General features: G+C 44.9%; 1 protein-coding gene across 3 annotated transcripts in view; it reads left to right on the top strand.

The window, feature by feature from the left end:
- Nucleotides 1-23,987, top strand: part of foxj3 (forkhead box J3) — a 59,605-nt gene that overhangs the window by 20,797 nt on the left and 14,821 nt on the right. For 2 of the 3 annotated variants that reach the window (XM_078091841.1, XM_078091842.1), the window contains 2 exons: nt 2,685-3,171; nt 22,094-22,168. In XM_078091841.1, coding sequence (XP_077947967.1) covers nt 2,851-3,171; nt 22,094-22,168 — 396 coding nt within the window. In that variant the 5' untranslated portion in view covers nt 2,685-2,850. Of the gene's footprint in view, nt 1-2,447; nt 2,578-2,684; nt 3,172-22,093; nt 22,169-23,987 lie in introns of those variants that run through there. The other variant, XM_078091844.1, reaches the window with a different exon arrangement.

Here is a 23,987-nt window from a genome sequence, read left to right as displayed (position 1 = left end):
AAATTACTGTCAGGAGCAGCTTATGAGTCACTTTTATTTCAGTCACTGGGTGGAGATTTTTGGTGCATCATTTGTTTTGTCTTTTCGGTGATGAGGATTCTATCCATTAGACTGACTCACCTGCCAGTCAGTCAGCTCATCCGTATGTCTGCTCATGCCTGCAGAGGCCGGGAGAATTACCTCAGTGTTTTTTTACTCAGGTTTCCAACCTATGAGCAGCACAATTCAGCTGTCAACGAAGGAAGCACAACCAACCTGTTTCTCCTTGCTAAGGAGTAACGAGAGACGTCTGATTTGAACTAAAGTTTATGGCAGCTTAAATTTCAGTCGGTTGTAATAGATTGTAAAGATGAAACGTCTCAAACCACCAGTCATTAGCCAAATCCTGGCTAAATACGCTGCTTTTGTTTCATGCCATTACCCTCCTCTAAGCGTGGACGTTCAGTAGGGGTGTAACGATTCATTTTAACAACAATTTGATTCGAATAACGCAATTCATGGTTGCCGATTCGATTCATGGACAATCTGGGTTAATTTAGAACGATTCGATTCAGTGACTTAAAATCGATTCAGTAACTTTACTCAACAGTGCAGGCAAAGTTTCTGAGATTGCTGTTTCTTGTAAGGATATCAGGTTTAAATTAATTATGGATATTATAAACAAGCAAACAACAATTGATGGAAAATGTATTAACCTTTTATTGTGCAACCATTTTCAATGTAAACATTACACAATAATTACACAATGTTTGGATCAATTCACAGAACCCCGGATTTTCAACCACATTGTAGGGTCGCAAGATAAACTTGGCAATTGTTACTGTGACGGTAACGCTGCCTGAGGTCCTGACTGTCGCCGTTTTGTTTAATTCCACGGCGCCTTAGTAGATGGCCAGTAAGATTCGCCGTGTTTCCGTGTTTCTTTTCATTTGGCTTCTACATATTCTACAAACAGCGACCGACTTATTTAGAACACCTCCGTGTTTGCATAAGCGACAATGTTTCCACACGCTGGATCGATAAGTTGGTTTGTAAATGTCTTGCTCGCAGTCGTCTCCTCCACGCTGTGTTTTGTTGTTGTTCAGAGTTTCGCGCGGCTGCCGCTGCGTACTGATGACGTCACAGACAGGCAGACTGAATCGAGTAACGTTTAACGTGTCTAAAGTGCTAAAAAACAAACAAACACACATCCATACAGTTTTTGTGCTTAAATCCAATTTGCAGTTTCCAAGTATCGATACAAATTGATTATGTACCATTTTCAATCGATTTGTAATCGATATATGTTGTCCGGAATGCCGATTTTCTGAGCACAGATCGATTCAGTTGGATCGCAGGAATATAAATCGATTAATCGATTCAGTGGATTACACTCCTAACGTTCAGCCATAGTTTGTTTAAAGATATATACACATATATACAGGTATAAATATACTTTTAAAAAAGATTCTCAATTTGTGCATAGACAATAATTAGGCAAAGGAAATAAAAGCTGCATTGAAAATGCATCCCCTCCAAAACCTTTTACAATAAGCTTTTTTTTTTTTAAATTGTATTTATTTTAGTTTACATTGTTTGGATGAATGGAAGATGCCTTCATCTGTCTGTGGATATAGATATTGAGTTGGGTGTGAGTTCATTTGACAAGAACTACTAACTGCTTGTCATCGCCTATCGCTGAAGAAGCTCGTCCAATTTTCTCACTATTTGTTACTGTCACCGCTGCATTTCAGTTTGACAACTTCCGTCACTGCCTTTTGACTCGCCAATAATGTACAATAGAATACATGAGAAATATAAAAAAACACAATTTAACCAACTCGTTTGGAATCTGTCCCTTTTAGATCGATTGTATTTAAAGTGCTTTTAAGATGAATCCGAAAGTGTTTTTTTTTTTTTTTTTTGTGCAGTCTTTCTGTCTCTTATGTGAGCATGCTCAGTCAAGACAAAAATCCCACAACTTGGTGAGGATCCCGCCCATTCTACCCCACCCCCCCCTTCAGCTAGATAGAAGTGTCATCCCCCTCAGGATTTTCTCCCCCTCCCACATTTTCCCGTGTTCACCTACACTTCAGGCCTCTCTACGTTGTCGCTCTATTTTAAGACTGAGAGGACAGTGAGCTGTGGGGGACAGCGAGACGAGCTGTGTAGCGGGCCGCTCTCTGCACGCGCAGTAGGCCCGGGACGGTCTGCAAGACGACACTTGCTGGCTTGTTTACGGCAGGGGCTCCGTCTGGGGGAGGCAGCCTGGCACGGTGGGGAGAAGGGAGAGGGGCTTTACGACCCTCAGGAGAGTTGAAATTCCTCCTGAGCCAGTACCCCATTTGGCTGGCAGTTGTGAAAACAATTGCCTGGCATTTACTCTCTCTCTCGCTCGCTCACTCCCTCGCTCTGTGCAGATGGAGTCCCAGCCATGAGTCAGCTTTGAGAGCAGCGAGTGGTGGAGAAAGTGGTGGGCTTGTGATCCGCTTCACAGCTGATATAAGCATACTTTAGAGACACTTGGTTTTTGATGATTGCCAACCGGTTCAGAGTCGCTTCCTGGCTTACGTTTTGTTTGCAGCACTGCTGATATACGTATGTTTTTTTCTTTTTTTTAAATTTTTTTAAAAATTTAAAATGCTTTTTATTTCTTGTTAAAGAGAAGAGACATATGAAGCCATTTCTTTTCCCTGTTTCTCCAGAGTTGACCTTCAGAGGACGTCATGCTGATGTCTTGAGCTGAGGAAGTACTTCATCCTCGACCTGCCTCGGTTTGTTATTCCCCACCTGGTCCCCTCCGCCTCAGTCAACGGGCAGCGTCCGGCTCCACAGTCTCCCTACTCCCCTCCTGCCCGGCCTGCCGTCGCCATGACGTCGGAGCTGGAGAGCAGCCTGACCTCCATGGATTGGCTTCCTCAGCTGACCATGCAGGCGGCCATCCGCAAGGCGGACGCTCAGAGTGCCCACGGGCCCGGCATGGGCAAGAAGAGCGCCCTGCTGGATCCTAACACCACGTTGGACCAGGAGGAAGTGCAGCAGCATAAGGACGGCAAGCCGCCGTACAGCTACGCCAGCCTCATCACGTTCGCCATCAACAGCTCGCCAAAGAAGAAGATGACACTGAGCGAGATCTACCAGTGGATCTGTGATAACTTTCCATACTACAGGGAGGCAGGCAGTGGCTGGAAGGTGAGAAAAAGAGCCGTTGGAGCCTCACTTTAAGCTGATGAGGCAGATTTGAAAGTTTGCCGCTATCGTGGTTATAGTGGGGCCTTCACTTGAGCTGACTTTGCCGAGCCAAATATGAGCTTTTGGAATTGGACGTCTGTGTAATTCCAGTAATTCAAATCCGTTAATTTGTTGAGATAAAGATGTTTCATTGACTCGAGTATTTTAGTAAACTGTGGATCGCCTGTAGGGAAGTTGTGATAGAAATTTCTTGACATAAATTATTGTTTTGTGGTCGCCAGGCATCGTGAAAAAAGCGAGATCCTGTTCTTAATCACCATTGTCACTTCTGAGAAAGCTTGCAGGGAAAAGCAGAGTGCGCCAAATCACACTAAGTAGCCTTACTCCTCCGAATGCGGCCCTGAGAGAACCATATGAAGTGTAAAACTCTGAATTAATATTCGGAGAAGTGGCCCCTATCTGTGCGAACACGGACTAAATAGCCCATTCATGGGTGGTATTATTCATTGCAGATGCCTTGATAGGAGAGGGCCATTATGCAGAAGAGCGAACCAGTGCTGTGTCATCAGCTCAAGGAGCCCATGATATACAGAGATGAATCTATGCTGATTGCCTTTTAAAGGGCCCAGATGGAAATTGATATTAGAATGAGTTTTCCAATCAGTCGACGTTTATTGGAAATAGAATCTTAGGCTCTGCTTTATTGCAGTCAGACAAGATGTATGACGCCCATTTCCTAGGGCGTCGAGATCCGTCGTGAGCACAGGCTGGATGGAGGTGTATGTGTGTGGGTGTGTGTGTGTGCACGGATGAGGGCGATGAGAAAGTGTGTGTTATTTCAAATGGATGGAATGTGGTTCTTTCGTGGCAAGGCCCTATTGAAGGGAAATGAATTGTTTCACTTTGCAGCCTTTGTTTCTCCTTTTACCTTCGTCATCCCTTATTTAGTTTGCATCAACGTAGCAGCGTGTTCGCTGTCGGTCCGCATGGATTCCCGTTTTGAGCATCAGACGTTTTCCAGTCAGCAGCGCTGTGTTTTGTGCACCGCCCACCTTCTGTAGCATTAGGTTCAACTGATCATTGTAAGTTGACAAATCTCTCGAGAAATTGGCTCACGGTTGCGGCGCTGTTTGCCTGTATTTTTGTTGCCGCGATCAGGTGAAGGAATCTGGTTGCAGAGAGCGTAGCGCTCACTGCCGATAATCATTTATGTGGGTTGAAATGGACTTACAGAGGTCCTGTGCACATCCACAGACTTGCTGGGAAATGGGACGGTATAACTGACTAGCCCAACTAAAATAACACAACATTTTGAAAGTCAAATGCATACCCGTCTTGCATATGTTCAAGTGGGTGTCCTCAGTGTGTATGAATCTGATGCTGCTGGCAGGGTTGGAGATTTTCTCTACCCACCCAGTTACAGTCCCACTGTAGCAGGAAGCACTGCATGGAATGCACTAATCAACGCTCCTCAAATGCCTCTGGTTATTTTGTGGTCAAGTGTAGCTTTATCACAAAATCCGATGCCGGTTTCAGGAGCCACTGCTCAGAAAACCCTCAGGGATATCGGACATTTATTTAAAAGATTGTTTTTTACACCTACAAATAATAAATAGCATTGGGGATTTGGAAATGTCATGCAATGATAACTATACAGCAGCTCAACCTTATTTTATTTCTGTTTTTTTCTTTTGTCCCCGTGTCTGTCATGAACGTTGAATCATCTTGGGGATTAACTGACCAAGGCAAATTTTGCAAGCATGCGGTTTCAAGCAGTGTAATGGAAAATATACACCTTCAAAGCTGGTAACTTCAATAAAAACAACTTTTTATTTCTTCATATTTGCTCAGACTGTCACTATATCTGGACAGTAGTAAATGAGACGTGTAAAGACACAAGGTTCCTCCTTTCAGTGCTCACAAGGGCCTTTGCCAGATTCAGAGCGTAGGATTCTCCAACAAAGTGTCACTGCTCATGAATCAACAATATGCTCTTGTTTCTTGGCCTTTGTTTTCAGAAAGTGGTGAAGGTTTGTCATATATGACACACATTTATTATTCTTTGTTATCATGCGTAGCTTTAAATTCACAAAATTTCTCCATACATCCAAAAAGATTTTTGTAGTTGTTTTTTAGTTTAGCATTAATTATTTGTAAAGATTGCATCATAGTAATAGTACAGTAGTACAGATAATAAAAAAGTGTAAAGGTAAAGATTCACCCTAACCCTGAATGGGGCATTAAATCAATGAAGAATTGATTTCATGTGACCAAAGAAATGAAACTAATTCTGTACAGTGATGACGGTAAGCACTACTTTTCATAGTCTCCTGTAACAGACCTGACGCAACTGAAACACTGCTTTGGGTGGAGGAGCAGGTTCTAGAATCATTGCATGTCATCTAGCTGACGCTTTTACCCAAAGCGTAGGTTGACATTGACGCTCTTCAAGTAATTTCTAGTTTAGGAAAGCGTTGCACAGCTCAACACATTCTGACCTTAATGTGGGCTGCATCTGTAGAAATCTCCCCCTTTAAAAAAAAAAAAAAAAAATGACAGCAACCACATCACTCTAACCAGGATGCTGTACGACACAGGAAACACTGACACGGCGGTTTGAAGACGCGCTCGTACGCTGCAGCCTGCGTCACCCTACTTTCTCACTTGTTAATGGGCTGTTTTTCCGGCAGTAGTTTTGGTCTTATAATGTAAATACCTCAAGTAATGTTTAGAGACTATTTATTAAATCCTTTCAATGCTTAAGACATTTAAATGAAATCCAATATGCCGTTTCAATGCTCGAGGCATTTGCGCGAGCTCTAGTAGCTTACGGTTTGTTCCTAATGTTTTTTGTGCTTGGAGTAATTTCACAACCCATCACACAAATTATATTTAAATCTAAGCCTGGGCAAAAGCCAAAGTAAAGTTCTTTCCAAAACCTCAGGAGGTCTCCAGGAGCTTCTACAGGCAGGAGTGTTTTTCGTCTTTTAAAACCCTCAGTGATGCTTCTTTTGAGAAAAGCTGCATGCACACCTAATTGAAATCGTGTAATTCGGTAATATGCATAAAACAGCAACATTTCCCTGCACTCTAACCATTTCTATAGCGTAAATCTGGCTATAGTGTGACTGAGTATGCATGTTTTTGTCTGTAATTAGTTGGAGGCAAGCATTCCTAGGCGGGGTGAATGTAGGTCGGATGTAGTCATCGCTTCTCCGTTCCCCTGTAGATGTCGGTCGCAGGAATTTGGGACTCCACACACGCACGCATCTGCTCTGTATGATAATGCAGGCTGCACCGGCGAGCCGAGACCGGGCTAATCCGGGCACCAGCAGCTCATTTAATAATCTCAATAGAACTCCATTAGCCTGTGGCTTTAAGAAATATCAATAAGTGCTGTCAATAAAGACGGATAATTCATCAAGGTCAAAGAATGTGAACGCTGCATACAAGAGTGCAGAACATGCGTTCGGCATCTATGAGCAAGCAATTAGGCGTTGCTCTTCATAACGCTCCCGCTCTCTGAGGTGCGCTTGATTCATACTTTGCGGGGTCAGCCGAAGCAGTCTTTTGTGCTATTCAGCTCGCACGCCGTTGCTCCTGTGTGCCTCTGTTCCTCCTATGGCGAGTGGGGCTTATTTGAACATCTGCCTAAAGCATCCTTGCTTCGCTTGCAGCGCCGGTCTGCAGTCGAATCCGGTGTACTGTTTCTACGTGTTCCTGATTGCAATTCAAATCTCTTGCCCAGTCCAGTTTCCATTTCAAAAGCCATGACGGGAAATGTAAGACGACCCGGATGAGTCTTCAGAGACTAAAGGGAGAACTTTGGAGGGAAAAGAAGACTTTTTTTTTTTTTTTTTTTTTCACCATGAGGGCCTCGTGAAGATATATTTTTTTAATACTTTGAAAACACTTAACTAGTGAGTCAATTTTCAAAGAGCATACATGTTGAAATGTGGTTTTATAATTGCGCCTTCTTTTTAATTAGTAATTTTAATAAATAGCGCCTAGGCCATATTTAGTTTCATGTCTGTCAAACTTCTCAGATCCGCTCAGTCTCTTGGCGGACGCCCCCTCGCGTGTCGTGAGTCAGTGGCGTTCTCTCACTTTCACTTCAACCGCTTTGTGGGGCAGTGGCTGTATAAAGGTTTTTGCAGACACGCAACTTGCATACCTCAAGAAGACCGATGCAGGGGACGGGATGTTCCCCTCATCAACCTCTTCTGCATGCATCATGACCATGGTGGTTGACTTTATTGAGTTTAGTGCAAGCGTTGCTTTGCAAATTACTACTTGTCCTTTTTTTAAGTCTCTGTTTCCATTGTGAGTCAAAGTTGAGCAATTACCTTTTGTCTGTGTTCTTAATTAAACTACAAATGGTTTTAGTGCAGCCTGGTGTGATCCTTTTGTGCAGATATATATAATGGCTCTAAATAAGAGATTAGCGGTTTACAGCCAACAATGCTAACGGCACAAACTGTGGCTGAAGGGGTGGAGCTATCGGCGGATTCCCAAGGAGGAACCGCAGGGTTGGTGCCACGCTTCGTTTGGGACGGCGCTGACGGCTGCGTGAGCAGCAACGGGAGCGTTAACCAGCGGGATGCGCTCGCAAGCACCAACATGCACTTAAATCAGGCCCGACACGCATCAACAATGACATCTTAAGATAACGGCTTAAACATTATTATGACACGGATTGAGTTGCATGTAGAACCTTTAGTATCATCTTGATAATTCTTAATAAAGGTAAGGCATAAACTCGTAATCCTGGACGGTCTAATTCAAGCAAGCAGACCGCCATAATCATCCGCACCTCCAGCATGCACTCCTTCTCCCAGCGCCATCTCTCATCAGGCCGTCCGAAAAGACTCGGCTCTTTCAGAGGAGTGACAATGTACAATGTTGTTTTTTTTCCTGCTATATTTTCTTTAAAAAGTAAGGGGAAAAAAAGTGGTCCGTAACAGTATTGAGTAGAGACTACATATACTCTGAAATGCTGCCCTCCACGCTGATCCCAAACCTTCTCCCGGCTCCTCGTAGGCTCACTTCAGGCACTTTGTAAATTCCCCTCTGCATTTCTTCCACGTGAAGAATGCCAAAGAAAATGTGAAGCAATTCTCAACCAGTTTAGAAATGCTTGAAGTGTTTGCTCTTGAACTTTAACTGTTGCCACTGGCATAATTTTCTTTTCTTTTTCTCTTCCACACCTGTGTACAGGAAAGGAAAATTAGCTGGAGAAGAATGTGGGCTGCTTTTGATTGCCTAACATACACGGACTCTCCCGTTGCATTTTCACTGAGGCACATAGCACCTACATGATCTTGTTAACGGGGAAATCTAGCTTTGGTCTGTAAATCGTCCAGAGTGCGGAGATGTGGCGCAGAGCTGCCTTCTGCAGGGGCCCTGGACCTGGCTTTGATCTCATTATAAAATGCAAATACACAGCACCCTAAACAGATCAAAGGTTCAACTTCCCATTGGATCTGAGGCTTAATAATAGCAGCCTGGAGCAGTTTTCTATTTTTTAAGAAGCGATTTGGGTAGCTACTGGTCCTCCAGGACATTATTTACTCCTGGAGATAATGTTCCTGCTTCTGAGTAGTGACTAGCCACAGCTCAGAAAATCCCTGCCCCTGTTGCTTATTTAAATAAGATTCGTCAGGTATGAGAAGTTTTGCTTGCTGCCCCTATCTCGCACCTCAAGCTTGGGTTTGCAGGGCCTGAAATCTAAAAGTGTAAAATTGCTTCGGTGCTTGACTCCCTGATACCTTCATCCACTTTCTTAGCTTGTATCATCATTACAGCGTAAAGCAGGCATTTCAATTTCAAGCACTTTGCTCATACTGAATTTTTTTTGTATTATTTAGAGCTGCTCTGTAACTCGCACGCACCAAGCAGAGTCCGAAAGCAACCTTTGTGACCTTCATTTGCCGAGAACGACCCGGTCCGCAGAGCCGTCCGCTGATATTCCAGTGTTCTTTATTATCAAAGACCGCATTCGTGGCTGCGCACCAGCCCGGCGCTCACTTTGTCAGGTAGCGGGAGGGGCAGTGATTCACTCGGCAGCCAGTTTGATCCTGCTGTGAGGCGGGTTCCCGTGTCAGGAAGCTCCAGCCTGGCCACCCGCCCACCAGCGTCACCTCGCGCCCGCCTACCGGCGCCCCACCGCTCACGCTCTGGCCCTTTAGAGTGGGCGGGGAGAGCAGGCTGGCAGGCCTTGGCACGGATACATTTTGGCAGGAGCTGCTGTCCCCACACTCCGCCGAGTGGAGTGCTGACTGCAGCGCAGAACATGAAAGGCCGGAGGCTTCCATCGCTTCCTCTTGTGGCCTGCAGGCCTGCGTGGGGAAGTCGGCTTCACTTTTACTTGAAACTGTAGCTGCCTTTGCGACAGTCACGGCTGTGGTCGAATAAGCCGTTTTGGGTCAATGAGTGTTTGACGAAAGACGTGCCTTGTTTCTTAGAATGCATGGTGTGGCTTCTTTCATCCTTTTTAGAGAATCATTAACCCCAAGCAGTGTGTAAACGCTGTTGACTGGTTATCGCGAACTTCCTCTTCTGCGTTAATGACGTCTGTTGAAGTCGCTATCTGATGTACAGGCGCGGATACGCCTCGGGACGAAGCCACCTATAAATATTTCTCTTTCCAACTCTTTCACACTGATACCTTTTTTTGTTTTAAAATAAACCCCCTCTCCGTCCACACGGACAAAGGATTCTCAGGTTCTTCAGGTGAAGGACCACAGGGAGCTGCTCACAAAGTATTTAGTCATTGTTCTGAGGCCTGAAACATTTAGACAAAAATAGTACTTTGCTTTCCCTTTTGTTCTAGACGCGTGGCCTTTTGCTTTTTATCATTTTTCTGCTCAGCTTGGTGTCACTTTTGCACAATGCAGCACATGTACTGTCCATATGTTCAGAACTTAATATGACTGAGGATGTCTGTTAATATATATATAATAAGTCTTCACCCTTTCAAACAATCCTTTACATACAGTCTGAGTGTTATCAAGTAGAATAAAACCGTTATTTTGACCAAATGAGATTTTTTTTTTAATACCTCAACTGATAATATATTGTAGAATCAGAGATATTTGTCCTAGAATTTAATATTATGAGTATATATTTTGGCAAACCAGTTTCCTCCAGCTGTTAAAAGGAGTGCAGCACACACAAGCTACGTCAATAAATAATGGCCTCATTTATTTTTCTTAAGATAATAATAATATCTGTCCATTTCCCACCGACCACAAATCACCCCATTGTCTTATCACTTTTTTTGTATCTGGACAAGAAGCCATGTGTGATTATTTTCGGGCTAAACGCTCTCTTTGCAAAACGTGTATCTCAATATCAACTGCTCTTCTGTCAATATTCACATTAACATTAACAATACGCAGCCCAACAAAGTGAGCCTCTGGATGCATTGTTGCGGGTAAAATCAAATCCCCCTCGCCCCCCTGTAGGGAAACCGCTAATAGGAAGCCAATGTCAGACTGAATAATGGCATTGCAGCATAATGTTTGCACCATTCTGAATATCAGGCTACCTTTGTTGACATTGGGATCACAGATGGTGCCTTTTAACATAGCCTCTTGTGTGTGCACTGATTTTCTGCCTTGACAAAGAGGCGGTAGGAAAGCGAGGGGAACGCCAATGAATTCTACGAGCTATAAATAGAGCACAGTCCTTGGAATCTGCCTTTAACTCTGAATGTGCCCTGTTAAATAAATCTACGGTAGGTTAGACCAGCTCCCGCTGCCTGCGCCGTCCCTGTGTTACACGTAAACTCCGTGGGACTCTATTTGAATACGTATCTTTTAGCATGGATCTTTTTGATTGATTTTTTTCTTTCATTTCCTACGTCTCCTGCTCTTCTAAAAGTGTAATTAATAATATTCATAATTAAGGTAGCCCGCTCTCCCTAAAGAACGGTTGCCTCCTGTGAAGCATGCAGCCAATTTATCTGCCAGTGCTGTAGCGTGCATGCGGCGTTTCCTTTTTGGAAATGAAAGGAAAAGAGGCTGCAGGACTAATTAGCAGAGTCTGGAGAAGGGTCTTTGAAAAAGTACACAGCAACCTGAGAATGCTGATGGGGTCAAAGGGCTGCAGCTCGACTGCGGCAAGCCCCCCTCTGAATATCCACTTAGAGCGACTGCGCGCTCGGCCGCGCCGCCTTACACCCCCACTGTAGGTCATTCGCATCTGATCGGGATTTTAGCCCTCATGATTGCCATGTTGATGAATGCTGTATGAAGAGTGATTATCTCGAAAACGCGTCTCGCCAATGTTGTTCCATTTCATCTTTGTTTAAATCCACCTTCTCTTTTCTGCTGCAATCACTTAACCCGCGTCAGCTTCTGTGTCGACCTCCCGCAGCTAATGGGTTCACTCTTCTCTTCGCAGTGTCTGCTTTTCATTCGATTTACTTTTTTTTTTTTTTTTCATGCCTCCGCACCGGGCGACAGCCGTGGCCAGAGGCGCCTTAGTGCCGTCCGTCCTTCCGCTCCGGGCTTATGAACGAGTTATCTCAGGAAGAGAGTTGCTCAGAATTTGGCACAAACGTCCATCCTGACTAAAGGGTGAACTGATTTTGGTAGTTAAAGGTGAGCAAGGTTTTCACACATATTAGCTAAAGGATGAAGCACATTTTTGGCCATAACTCAATAATTAATATGGAAATTGTGAAGTGATGTAAACTGCTATAGGACTTGTTTGCAGAGGTGATATTTCCTGCGAGCGGCCGTGTGTCTCTGCCCGCCCCGCCACCGAATGCAGCTTATTGATAAAGATGTCACCACGGCGGAGGATGTGTTTCGTGTCCTCTGCCTCATCAGTTATGCAGGATGGCTGTCTTTTATCCCCGCGAGATATATGATCACGCTGGCGGTGCGCGTCCTCAGCGGGGTCAGCGGTCTGCGAGAGGAGAGACGGTGACACAACTGTGGCAGCCGAGTGGAACCGGTGATGGATGACATGCCGGAGTGGGCGGCGCTGCCTTCCCAGGCGCCTGTGCTTACGGGCTCTAGCGTCTCGCGTTCAGCATCAGCAGGGCTAATCGTGGGTCACGCCGGCCGCAGATGTGATGCGGAAATTCGCTCCTGTAATTGCTCATTTGTCAACGTCACTTTCTCAAAGAGTGGATTCCGCCGCTCGCATTATTGAATAAAACCAGCTGTGATGGACAAAAATAAAAAAAAGTCATTCAATTAAAAATTGTAATTAAGGCGGTTGTAAGCCTTTCACACTTTAACTTCACCGTGAAGAAGGTTCTGATTGGATGTTGGGTGTCTCTGAAATGTAAAAGTATCACCAAAGGTGATAAAGCTCCAATGCTTTTGGTTGACTTATATTATCCTTTTCATCTGCAGCCGGCATGTAAAAGGCCACTGTGTGTTACCAGGTGAACTAAGCGGCGGAATGAGCGAGGAAATGTTGGACTTTGATTCATTGGGTGGTCACAAACCAAATGTTGGTAATAAAGGTGATAATATCTGGTTCCCATTTTTATATTGGGAATCCATTTAAGCCAGACAAATTCTGTAGCAAAGAAAAACAAAAAAAACAATTTCTACGATCCATATGATTTAGTGTAAATGCAGTTTTTTCTTTTTTAGCTTCTGGTATCCGATGGTGAAAGCAAAAATCTGTAGTACTGAATGTATTTTGGTAGAATGTAAATTGTGTGTGTGTGTGTGTGTGTGTGTAATCCGAGCCCTGTCTGGAAGCCACTCAGCCTATATGCTCCGCGAGCCTCAAGCTCGCAGCCTTTCCCCACCAGTTAATTGCATCTGAATTAGTCCATTAATGTGTCCGTGTAGAGGGATGGAGGGGTGCACAGAGGTGCCTGGCCTCTCTTGACCGCTGCAATGTATTATTAATGGGTCAGCAGCTCTGCATTAACTTGTTTAATGGACTGTAGGCTGGCTGCCTGGGACATCACATGCAAAACATATCGCAGAAAGAAGGGAACATGTGCCGCTGCTCCCCGTCATGTGTTACTGTGGGGGTCTAAGGTTACAACCATCTTCTGTAGACGTGGACTGCGATGTCCTTCTGCTAATAGATCAGGCTTATACAAATGACTAACTGCGGTGGCTCTACTCGCTGAGTGTATTCAGGAGCACGAGGATGACTGATGTAAAGAAAGAAAAGCTCTTCCTTTGGCTGATCTTCACATTTTCTACCGACAGCCCAACCTTCTTTGAGCAATACACACCCAAGTCATACAATACAAGACAAAAGGAGATTTTAGTTCACCAGAACCTGAGTGCTGTCATGTTCATTCTTCATTCTTTTGCTGTTTTACCCCTTTTTTTTTTTTTTTTTTTTTTAACCCATCAGCTCAGAAATGGCGGTGGTATGTAACCACGGTGACTATTTGTTTCTCCACAGTCCAGCACTCAGTCACAAGAATATGACCACGCAAAAATGGACTGTTTTTCATTTGCAGTCTGGTCGTAACGTGCACATTGAGCAGCAGTGCTATAATGTTTGTGTAGAACTACAGGGAAATCTAGTATCGGGATGTGCTTCTTTCCGCTTAATAGCCCACAGCGAAAAGAATCTACGTGAAAGTAGCTTCCACTATTCTTTTTCGCAGAAAGCTTTCTGTAGTCTTAATTTGTCCAACCCGTGAGTGGATGCTTGGCACTACCCCGTCACCATTAGTAGCTGCAGTCGGTTCCTCATTGTTAGTGGGCACTGTAGTCAGCAGGCCGCTGCGAGCCGTTGTCAGAGGACGCCATCAGAGGCTCTTCTGCTGGCTGATAATTAAGTGGCGTACTGACAAACTGCTTTCATCAGATTCCTCATGTGGAACTGAGAGCATGCGAAGGCTTTCAGGGAGGATAAACCAGAGGACGTCACTGTGCCTCCAATCTTTCGTGGCCTCGGCGGCAGAGACTGGGAGAGGAGGAAAGCACCGTATAGCGCCGGAGAAAAGCGTGAGTCTGTGTGGCTCAGGGAAAAAGACTCCATTTACAGCGAGACGGCTCCGTCCCTGCTGACGTTGTGCGTCTGTGCCGGACCAGTTTCCCAGTTAGCCTCGAGTGACCAATCGCACAGTATTTTCTGCATCCCTTTTCTCTCCATTTGAGTATTTGTCAATTACTTTTGCCTCCTTAAGGCTGACCTTTTGTGGCTGAGTGCACGAGAATAGACTCACTCAACAACCCACTTAAAACCTAAATGGTCCAATCACTGCAACCGGTCTGTTAGTCCACATGGAATCAAAGGCAGAATCAGTGTGGATGCGGCGATCCTCTTTGTTTAGATTGTATAACCTGTGTAAACATTTATTGGGAGTTTACCCAACTGAAAGGAAAACGGTTAACTGTTGCAAGCTAAGGCTTGACAAAGATGTTTTTTTAGCAACCAAAGTGAGACTGAGGAGCTGTTTACAGGGCTGTTGAGATGAAATGCAATGTTCTGACTTGTCAGCAGTAACTGGCAGTAAAGAACTACAAAGCAGTTAGTACTAAATATATTCCTAATTTGCAATAACATAACCGAATGAAACTGCATCCCTAAATGTTAGTCATTTGTTGTTTCTTTCGAGATGCAGTTTAAAGGGTATTTCAAGCAAAATACAGGTGAACTATTTGTCACATTGGTGAAACCAGGCGCGTAATTCGTCCAGTGTAATATGCATCTTATGTAAGTTATGCAAGTTCTTTTGATATTTAGCACCAATGATCAAGCTCATTTGATGATCCCCAGTGGATGTTTCACACTTTCCTTTATTTCCCCTGACTTGATTTGAATCCTTCCCCGTGGCGACCTTTTTGATCCGGCCTGATCTACCGGGTATTATTTGCTGGTTCACAGTTATCTATCGCTCTATCCTTCCACATCCATGGAGGTCTGTACCATCGTCATTTCTTCTCATCTCTCCTTGCTTCATCGCCAATGACAACCATGTCGTAGGTCAGAGATGTTGTGAAATAATCCACTTAATGGAATAATGCCACACTTCTGCACGAAACGAGCCGTTTGGCGGAATGCGTTTAGGTTCCAAGCGAGAGGGAGGAACAGAGGCTGAGACACAAATATCGGCGAAAGAGAGACAAAGACCGATGGCTCTTTGAAGGACTGTGATCAAATAGGCCTCACATGAGTGGCTGGGGGCTTTTGTTGCAGTGTGACCTGCCATTCAGTATTTCATTAAGTGAATCCCTCCCTCCCCACACAGCCTTTCAAATCTGCAGCGACCGCCTCCCAATTTATAAGGGGAATGCTTGCATTTCATAGGTAGCATTCAAGCCGGGGCTGCAACCTTGAGTGCATGTAGAATATAAGGGAGATGCAGCGTTTTTTTTTCATACTTGAATTCCTGCAGGTCCATTCCAAGGTTGGTCTTACAGCAACAAAGAAGGTAGAGAAGGGAATGTGGGTACGTGTGCCTCGGTGAGATAGAATTCAGAACATTCATATTGCAGCTTTTGGTCTCTAACCTCAAGCTTCTGTAAAAAAAGGAACTTGCTCAGAGTAGCATTCATAAACTTTCTTTTTTCATCCCACTGCAAGAACTCTTGAGGTTTTGTTTTGGCTTTGTCTTTTCTGAGTTCTATAGGAAGCGGTATTACCCTCAGGATTACCCCCAGAGAAATGACTTGGCAGATAAAGTTTTTGCTTTCAGACGAGGCTGTGAAGAGCGAACACCTGCATTTACTTTGCGATTGGACATTTCTTTGGTCAATGTGCATGAGGCGGTGGTTGTTATGTAGACCGCCTGGTCGAATGTAACCGGCTGTAGATACCAGAGATGGCGAAGCGATGATGTAGACCAGCGATGCTCAATAGGTTGTGTCGGGCCACACATGGAGCTAACAAAAAACTTGGTAGTGCTAATTAGCGATCCTTGCTTTCTGACGGAAGTCATCAGAGTGCGGTAATGACCAATGTGTGAAAAGGTTGTGACGTTCCCTCCCTGTTACCACTTCTACTCGTTCGCACGACTGCTACCCCCGTCATCTATAATAAATGCTCTTCCACGGATGAAGCCTATTCTCTACCTGCAGCCTCCCGTCTCAATGTATGTAACTGCCTCTGGCAAACCATGCACCTGTGCAGGTGGTTACAAACCACTGACCTCAGTGGTCTTCTCAACTGGCGGAGCCAACCTTGACGGCTCCGTTTTTTTATTTATTATTTATACTTCTTTAATTATAGCTCTTTAACCCCCCTCGAATAATAAGGCAGTCTCAGCACTTGAGTGTTCTATATGTTCAGGGTTTGGTGTTTTGATATCACTGTTCTCACCTCCTGATGACATGTGATGTCCAAGGGAAAGCTGGGAGGGAGCCGCAGAGGAAGGAAAAAGAAAGCTAATTTCTTTCTTGCATGTATTGGCCTCACTACGTGACACTGCCAGTGAAAAATGGGTTTAATTTAGCCAAATGCTCACTGTTGGTGGTGGGGTTACAATTTCCCCATAGTGTCATCTCCTTCTGCACAAGTTGTTGTGGAGTTCTAATTAATATAATATCTCAATTTTGTCATTGCATCATGGACATGGACAAAAAGATAAAGCTCTCAGAATAACAGGTTACTATATTCATGATTGATTTCACCGTGGCATGTATTTTTCTGTGGCAGGTAGGCAAATAAAAAGGTTTATGACTTAGCATGCCAACATATAACTACTAGATGCCAAAGGACGCAGATCAAATACCTTTGGAAATGGGGAAAAAAAAAAATCAATTTTAAAATCGTCCCAGTTTACTTCATTTGTATTTGAGTGCTGGCTTTGGGTCTCTTGGTAATTTTGCAAGATGAGAGGGAGCTTTGCGGTTTGTGTCGACATACTCCTAGAATCTGAGAATGTGGGCCGCCGATAAAGCTAAAAATGCCTTTTAACAGCGGCTACATGTAATTTGTCATCGAGGCCCAGGGAAACCCACTATGTAACCTTCTTGTTCAGGATTTTCATGTACTATTAAACAGGACGTGAAGGTGGTTTGAAGTATTCATATGGCGAAGCATTCAGAACCCCGGCACTCCTTTGTCATTTTGCTGCAGGTCCCTCACCCCGTCAGTCAGAGGAGCCTCCTTCTAATGGCCTCCGGGTTACCGCTCTCCCCACAGCCGACTGGATTAAATCATCTTGTGATTGCAACTCTGCAAACTTGTGTGTGTGTCCAATAAAACCTGTGGAATTTTTTTTTTTTTTTTTTTAAGCGGTACCTTGCGAAGCAAACGTATCCCACATGCCTTCCCACACCCACTACAAATAGACAGCGAAGGTGATACATTCCGTGGCCTCGGTGCAGATCCCCTGAGGCTGAGGAGTTGGTTCTGTGTTGGTGGGCATGTCACAGGGTCCATATGAAATAACAAAGCCCTAAAAATATAGTTGTGTGTGTGTGTGTGTGTGTGTGTGTGTGTGTGTGTGTGTGTGTGTGTGTGTGTGGTACTGTAGCCCCACTGATTCACTTCTCCAACCGTTTACTTTGGGTTTGCTTGCTGTTTTGTTTTCAGTTCTTGGCGCTCCTCACTGTCCCCCTTTTGCTTTTAGATTTTCATTCTGTCCCCTGGTTAGGCTTTTTAGTGAGCTAATAAAGTTCTCCATTGACCGCTGCAGGATGAGTCCTCAAAAAAGAATTTCAGTATGCATTCCCCAGAACTTCCGATTCCCTCCTCCTTGAAGTTTTTTTTTTTGGTTCGATTCCTCTAATAAGGTCTGCGTTAATCACAAGATTCAAATATTTTAATGTTTTGTTCTACAGCATAACATACGCTAGTGATTACCCTACTCATTAATGTTTATGCTTTTGTGTCTTTAAAAAGACAGTGGCTGCAAAAGGCTAAATGAGATGACCAAAAATGATGCTGTTTTTTAGAGTCCAATGTTAGCTTTTTCCTTTTTGACTATTGTATCAACCCTTCATAAAGTAGTGTTGGAGATTGGAGACACTCCCTACTATAATTAAAATAAACAAATGTTTTTATATTCAATTTTAAATCCATTGCTGTGTAGATTAAATATTTAAGTATCCGGCACACAGAAAAATCTTTTTAAGTGTTCAATCTGTCGAAATCTGCGAGGGTTCTCTCCGGGTTCTCTGGCTTCCTCCCACAGTCCAAAGACATGCACTGGGGATCAGGAAGATCGGGGACTCTAAATTGCCCATAGGTGTGAATGTGAGTGTGAATGGTTCTATGTCTCTGTGTAGCCCTGCGATTGGCTGGCGACCAATCCAGGATGTACCCTGTCTCTCGCCCAAAGTTGGCTGGGATTGACTCCAGCGACCCTGCGTGCAGGATAAGCGGTGTGATAATGGATGGATATTTCCCCGCTCGCTCTTTAACGATACCTGTGCTCCGTGTTCACCTGCAACCAGCTCGAAGGTCTTCGTATTGGGTCGGTCTTTCTTTCCATTTGTTTGGTTGTGCCGCTTCACTCGTTCATTCACACGCTCAACTCACCCACTCAAAGACCAGTTCCTTCTCTCGGTCTCACCATTCATCCATCAAACACATCTTATTCCTCTATTTTTACAAATGGATCTGAAGCATCCATCTCGGCAGTGACTCAGTTCTTTTATCATTCACACTCGCTGACAGGTCAATTGGAGTTTGAGGTCCTGTCCTCCAAGCGGGGGCACCAGTAATGTTGGGTTCTTCACTCCTTTACAGAATGAATGTTTCAAGTAAACGCACAACTTTTGCAGTTGTGCCAAATATAAAAGTTGGCTTAGTGTGTGTGGGTTGGTCACAGCCCCCACACACTTTCCTTTTCCTTTTTTTCCTTTTAATTTTTTTAGCATTGTCTAGAGGCATAAAGTTGCAGGAAGGTGGTGTGAATGTGGGAAGGCCAGGAACCTACGCGGGGGGGGGGGGCTTGATTCATTCACCATGGACCACACTGTGACTCTTCCTCTCCCTTGGACGCAGGTGTTCGTCCCTATGTCATAACCGGTATGTGTGCATACGCGTGTCTGTTCCAGCATGCCGAGTTCACTCCCTTGGGTCTCTGGCCGTGTGCACAGGGTGCCTCCTCCTCCCCAGCTGTGAGGAACAGGGCTCTGACACGGCCTGTCCCTTTAGCTCACTCCGAACGTTTGACACGCCGAGCGCAGAGGTCAGCCTGACCTACTTTCCCCTGGCGGTCCTTCTGCTGAGCTGCACCTCCCCTCAGCAGGGGGGAGATGGGGCAGCGAGGGTGGAGCTGCTTACGCCTTCACTGCTGTCCTGGTGTGTTAAATCACTGCCATTTGTTAGGAGACGTGTGTGTGTGTGTGTGTGTGTGTGGGATGCATCCTACACACCAGAAGAACGCACACACACACTGCTTGCGCTGAGGTTGGATATGAAGTGCTCTGTGGGGGCTGCAGGTAGATGCTGGGCAGCACTTGGGCAGGACCCCTGCAGTGGGCTTTGTCTGACTCACTTTGTGTATCGCTGTTCGCACCCTCTGACCTCTTCCACCTACTCCACATCCTTTTCTACTCCACATCCACTTGTACCCTCATGCACTGCAAATACCCTACTCGCACACAAATCTAATCTACTGCTCAAATGCCGGCGTATTCTTTACACGTGCAGCGGTAATTGGCCATAATTCTTCATCAGCCTACCGTTGTCTTGTTCTCACCTTTCCGTCCTGCTCAGCAAACACACTGATCTGTCAAACCAAGCAACTGTCATCATGCTTTCTTTCCCCGCCGCTGTCGGAGTATTTCAAAGTCCCTTCATCCTCTGGTTCATCTCTTCACCTAAACGTGACCTGCAGCCCGTTAGCTTCACTCCTTAAATGTGTTTAAGGCAGTGGAAAGAGTTTGTCAGACACAATATAGCGCAGGCGTGGGGCGCTGTCAGGGAAAGAAGAGAGCGGGCAGGCAGAGTTCATTAAAAAGTAAACTTCTAATGTAGTGTCAGGCCTGGGCTGCTTGACTGTATCAATGATTTAGGACCAGCAGAAGAGCCTTAATGGATAGAGCCACCTCTCCAAGCTCAGCTGCTTCTGTCCAAGTGGCATACACACTCGGAGGCCGTAAAGGGAAAACGGTTTGAAGTACTTAAGTGTGTGTGACATTACAGCTTGCATCACACACCATCCCGCTCAGACACTCCATTGTTGGACGCGTCTCCAGGGTTTTAAAGTTGCATAGTAGCTGGGTCGGCACAGTGTCTCACGTCCATTTGTCACCATCCACTATACATGACCGTACTCTGGATTTACATTGTTTTATTCATCTGAACCTCAGTCAAACTGTGACGAGGCTAAAAGGACGCAGTCTGCGTAGTGGTGCGGTCACTGCAGCCTGTGTGAGGTAGTCTCGCTGGGCCTAGTGACCAGAGGAGCGTCTATGAGCCTCAGAGTGGGCGGGAATCTTTTGTCTCTTTTGCGGATCAATAAGTAAGTTGTCTTCTCCACCAGATCAATTAATTTGCCTGTCTGCGGTCTACTGGACTTTTTAGATGTGATTCTACGGATTGACGTTTTCTCCGTCAAAACATTGCTCCTTTCCACCTGTAGAGGAAGAGGCTGGATCTCATTCATCCCACATCCAGCTCTGATGGCAGTGAAGGCCGGAGTGCTCGTGGATTTCCAACAGTAACCTAAATATTTTGGTCAAAAAGCATTCCGGTTTGTAACCGAAGCTTCGGTTTTGTATCAATCTTCTTGTGTTAACATCCGATGCCGGCTTCTTGCATATGTATCTTTTTACCCCCTTCTATTGTATGTTGTGCTGTTGTCTTCCTATGAATGAATGTTCTGGGTTCAGGGATATGGGCGACGCCACAAAAAATGTTTGGCATATCACCCGCCATCCCTGCAGTCTTTGAAGGTGGCTGTTATTGTGCTCTCGTGCTTCTGCAGAAACCACAGGAGCTATGGTTATGGTCAGATAATAGAAATAAAAAACATATGCTCATATTGTAAGCACCGAAATAAGCCCTTTTTGGCACAGTAACAAAATGGGTCCGACTGGCACCAGTTTGCACCCTCCATATCTTGTTGGAGTGCAGTTTCACACTGGCATTTCAGAGTGATTTAACCAGAGAGATTGACAGCATTACAACGAGGCTGTCATTATCATCCCTCCTGTGGTATAATTGCCTATAATACTGTTGAATAAGCAGCTCCCATCTCTCTTCTTCTCTTTCTCTATCTTGCTCTCCTCCCCTCCCTCCCTCCTTATTGCCTGCATCCGTTAAACTCATCAGACAAATCCCACAGCTTTTATAGCGTTGCCATCTGTCAATACCCCTCCATAAAGTGGAGTGGAGAAAAGTGGGCATGCACTGGCTCTTGTACGCCACGAGCTGACCGGCCTCCAGCTGGTTTCCGAGGGCCTTCGGTAGCTGGTTAACCCGGGACTGTAGCATCGCTCTCGAGCCCTCATGGCTACTTCAGCTGCCCCCCGCCTGTCCCCCCCAAAACCCCGATCAGGCAGCTGGATGAACCTCCCTCTTCACTGCTGTTGAGTAGCTTGTAACACTGTAACGAGTTAACTTTCAGAATGATCTACATAATTTATCCCCCCCCCCCCCCCGCCCCCCTCCACACACACAGGAGCTCGCTGAAGCATTAATTAATATCAGGCTCTGGTATCAGGAACCATCCCAGTGTGGGACTCCTTCTGGCTCCTATTTTTGGCACCCAAGGAATTTGATATGTTGTGCAACCAGAATGTGGTTTGTTGGACATTGATGAAAGATATTTCCTCCTGGCGTGCGTGCGTTGAAATCTGGACACAGTTGCAGGCTAGATCTCACGCCACTGAAACAAGCTGACCTCGATGACAGGAGCAGTGACTAAACCTACCCGCTACATGCCAACAAGTTGTGTGCCCTTGTTGCTGTTGGCAGCAACGTTTTCCACGCTCGAGTACTGCAGACTTGTTTGTGTTTTTTTTATTTTTTTACGTGGTCACTCATCGTTGCACCTTTCTGTTTCTGTTTTCTCCTACAGAACTCAATACGGCACAATCTGTCATTGAACAAGTGTTTTCTCAAAGTGCCTCGCTCCAAAGACGACCCGGGAAAGGTGAGACTTTTAAGTACAAAAGCAATGTTTGCAATTATGACTAAAAGTAGACAAATATGTCTAGTTTAGTTACAAAACTGTCTGAAATCGGCTGTACAAAACTTTTGTGGTATTTTTCATTCTATCTCTGGTAGAAAAATGTTACCTTTGAATAGCTGCCAGGGCTCTGACAGTCTGGAAATTCATGGCATGCTCGTAATCTATTATGAACCTCCCGCCCCCACAGAATTGCTTTTCAAATGTAAGGAGAGACCAGTTTGTTTGACCAGTGCAGACAGACGATGTGGGTGATGGAGGGGAAAAAGTGAAAGACTCTGCAGGGTAGCAGTCAGGGGTCTCATTTTTAAAACATGCGAGGAATCCGTGTTAAATTGTATGTGATTAGTAGGAATGTGATGATATGATTATCCGAAGGCACAATAATTCATAGTATCCTTGATTATCACCAAAATATCTATAGAAAATGTCAAAATCGCATAGAAACATGGGATCAATTAAGCTTACATTTTGCTAATAAAAATAAATATTTTCTACCATCACAAAGGCAAATATTGTTTTCAGAGAAAAGCCGTTCAACAATCTTGTTAACATGTGGTCATCCTGCATAACAAAAAATAGTATCATTCTCTTACATGACTCCTGTATTTTTATCAGGCTCCGTTTGTCACGTCTACCTTCATAACGAGCTAAAAGGCCCTTTCAAGTTACTGGTAAAGATAATATACCGAAAATCGACGCCGCAGATGACTGAATGTGTCGCAATCACATTCAATATTGTCGCATTCCAGGTATGCACAAAATACTCCCAACAAGTGTGCAGCATGACTCGTGCACGTGCACACCTGCAGCTAATGTTACCTTTATCAGAGTCCACTTGGAAATTCCCCCATCAAGTAATAATTAAAATTTCCCTCATTTACTCTCATCTGGGCCTCCATTTTTCTACTCTGCTGGAGGATATACAGTCCAGCGTGTTCATTTGGCATTACAATCTCAGTTGGGCCGCCTACACCTGTTTTTCTCAGCTCGTTCTGCCCCGATAAGTCGCGTCCCCTGGTCCGCCGAGTAGCTCGCTATGGAGGAGCGCGCATAGGTCCAACCATATGTAGCCTAACCCAGATTCCATCCCAGCATCGTCAGAGCAGCGCATACCCTACATATGCTTAGGGAACCGCACAAATAATTACACAGGCGCACACACGTACAGACAGACACACGCATGAAGAGCTACGCCGAGCTGTGTAGAGGATGGGGACTGAATGCTAATTTCATGTTTTGCTGTAATCCTCTGATATTGACACTCCTGGGAGCTGCTCCACTAAATACAAAATAATCTATTGCTGTATGGATCCCATTCCAAATGCATGGCCAACATGCTCGCATCCTTAATGTTTAATTTTGAATTTTCCTCACTCCCTACCCCCCCCCCCCCCCCCCCCCGAAGACAACTTCAAAGAGGCGTTAGCCGCTCTTGATATGTTGCATCAATATTGTAATGTGGCAGGAATATGAGAACTGCTGGTTGGGTGAGATAGGAGTGTCACGCCGCTCTGTCTGACTCTCGCTCTCTCCGAGATAGTGTAAGAGATGACTTGCGTGTCTGTACAATACAGACACGCAACCCGTCCACCTCCGAGGTAGAAGCGCTGCCTGCCACGGCTACCGTTCGTAATCCGTATTTTAATTGAGCTTACGTCTCCGTCTGGATTTTGCAGGATGACCAGTGCACTTGTTGTGTTTGTCCTTGCGATATTTACACAAAGAAAGGGGAACTAGACAACGAAATATATGTTGATGTATGAAAATGAGTTGCGTCATT

This window comes from Gasterosteus aculeatus, chromosome 17 (genome assembly GCF_964276395.1).
Source record: "Gasterosteus aculeatus chromosome 17, fGasAcu3.hap1.1, whole genome shotgun sequence".
NCBI lineage: Eukaryota > Metazoa > Chordata > Actinopteri > Perciformes > Gasterosteidae > Gasterosteus > Gasterosteus aculeatus.
The sequence above is the reverse complement of the archived record's forward strand: the minus strand, read 5'-3'. Positions and strand labels throughout refer to the sequence as shown.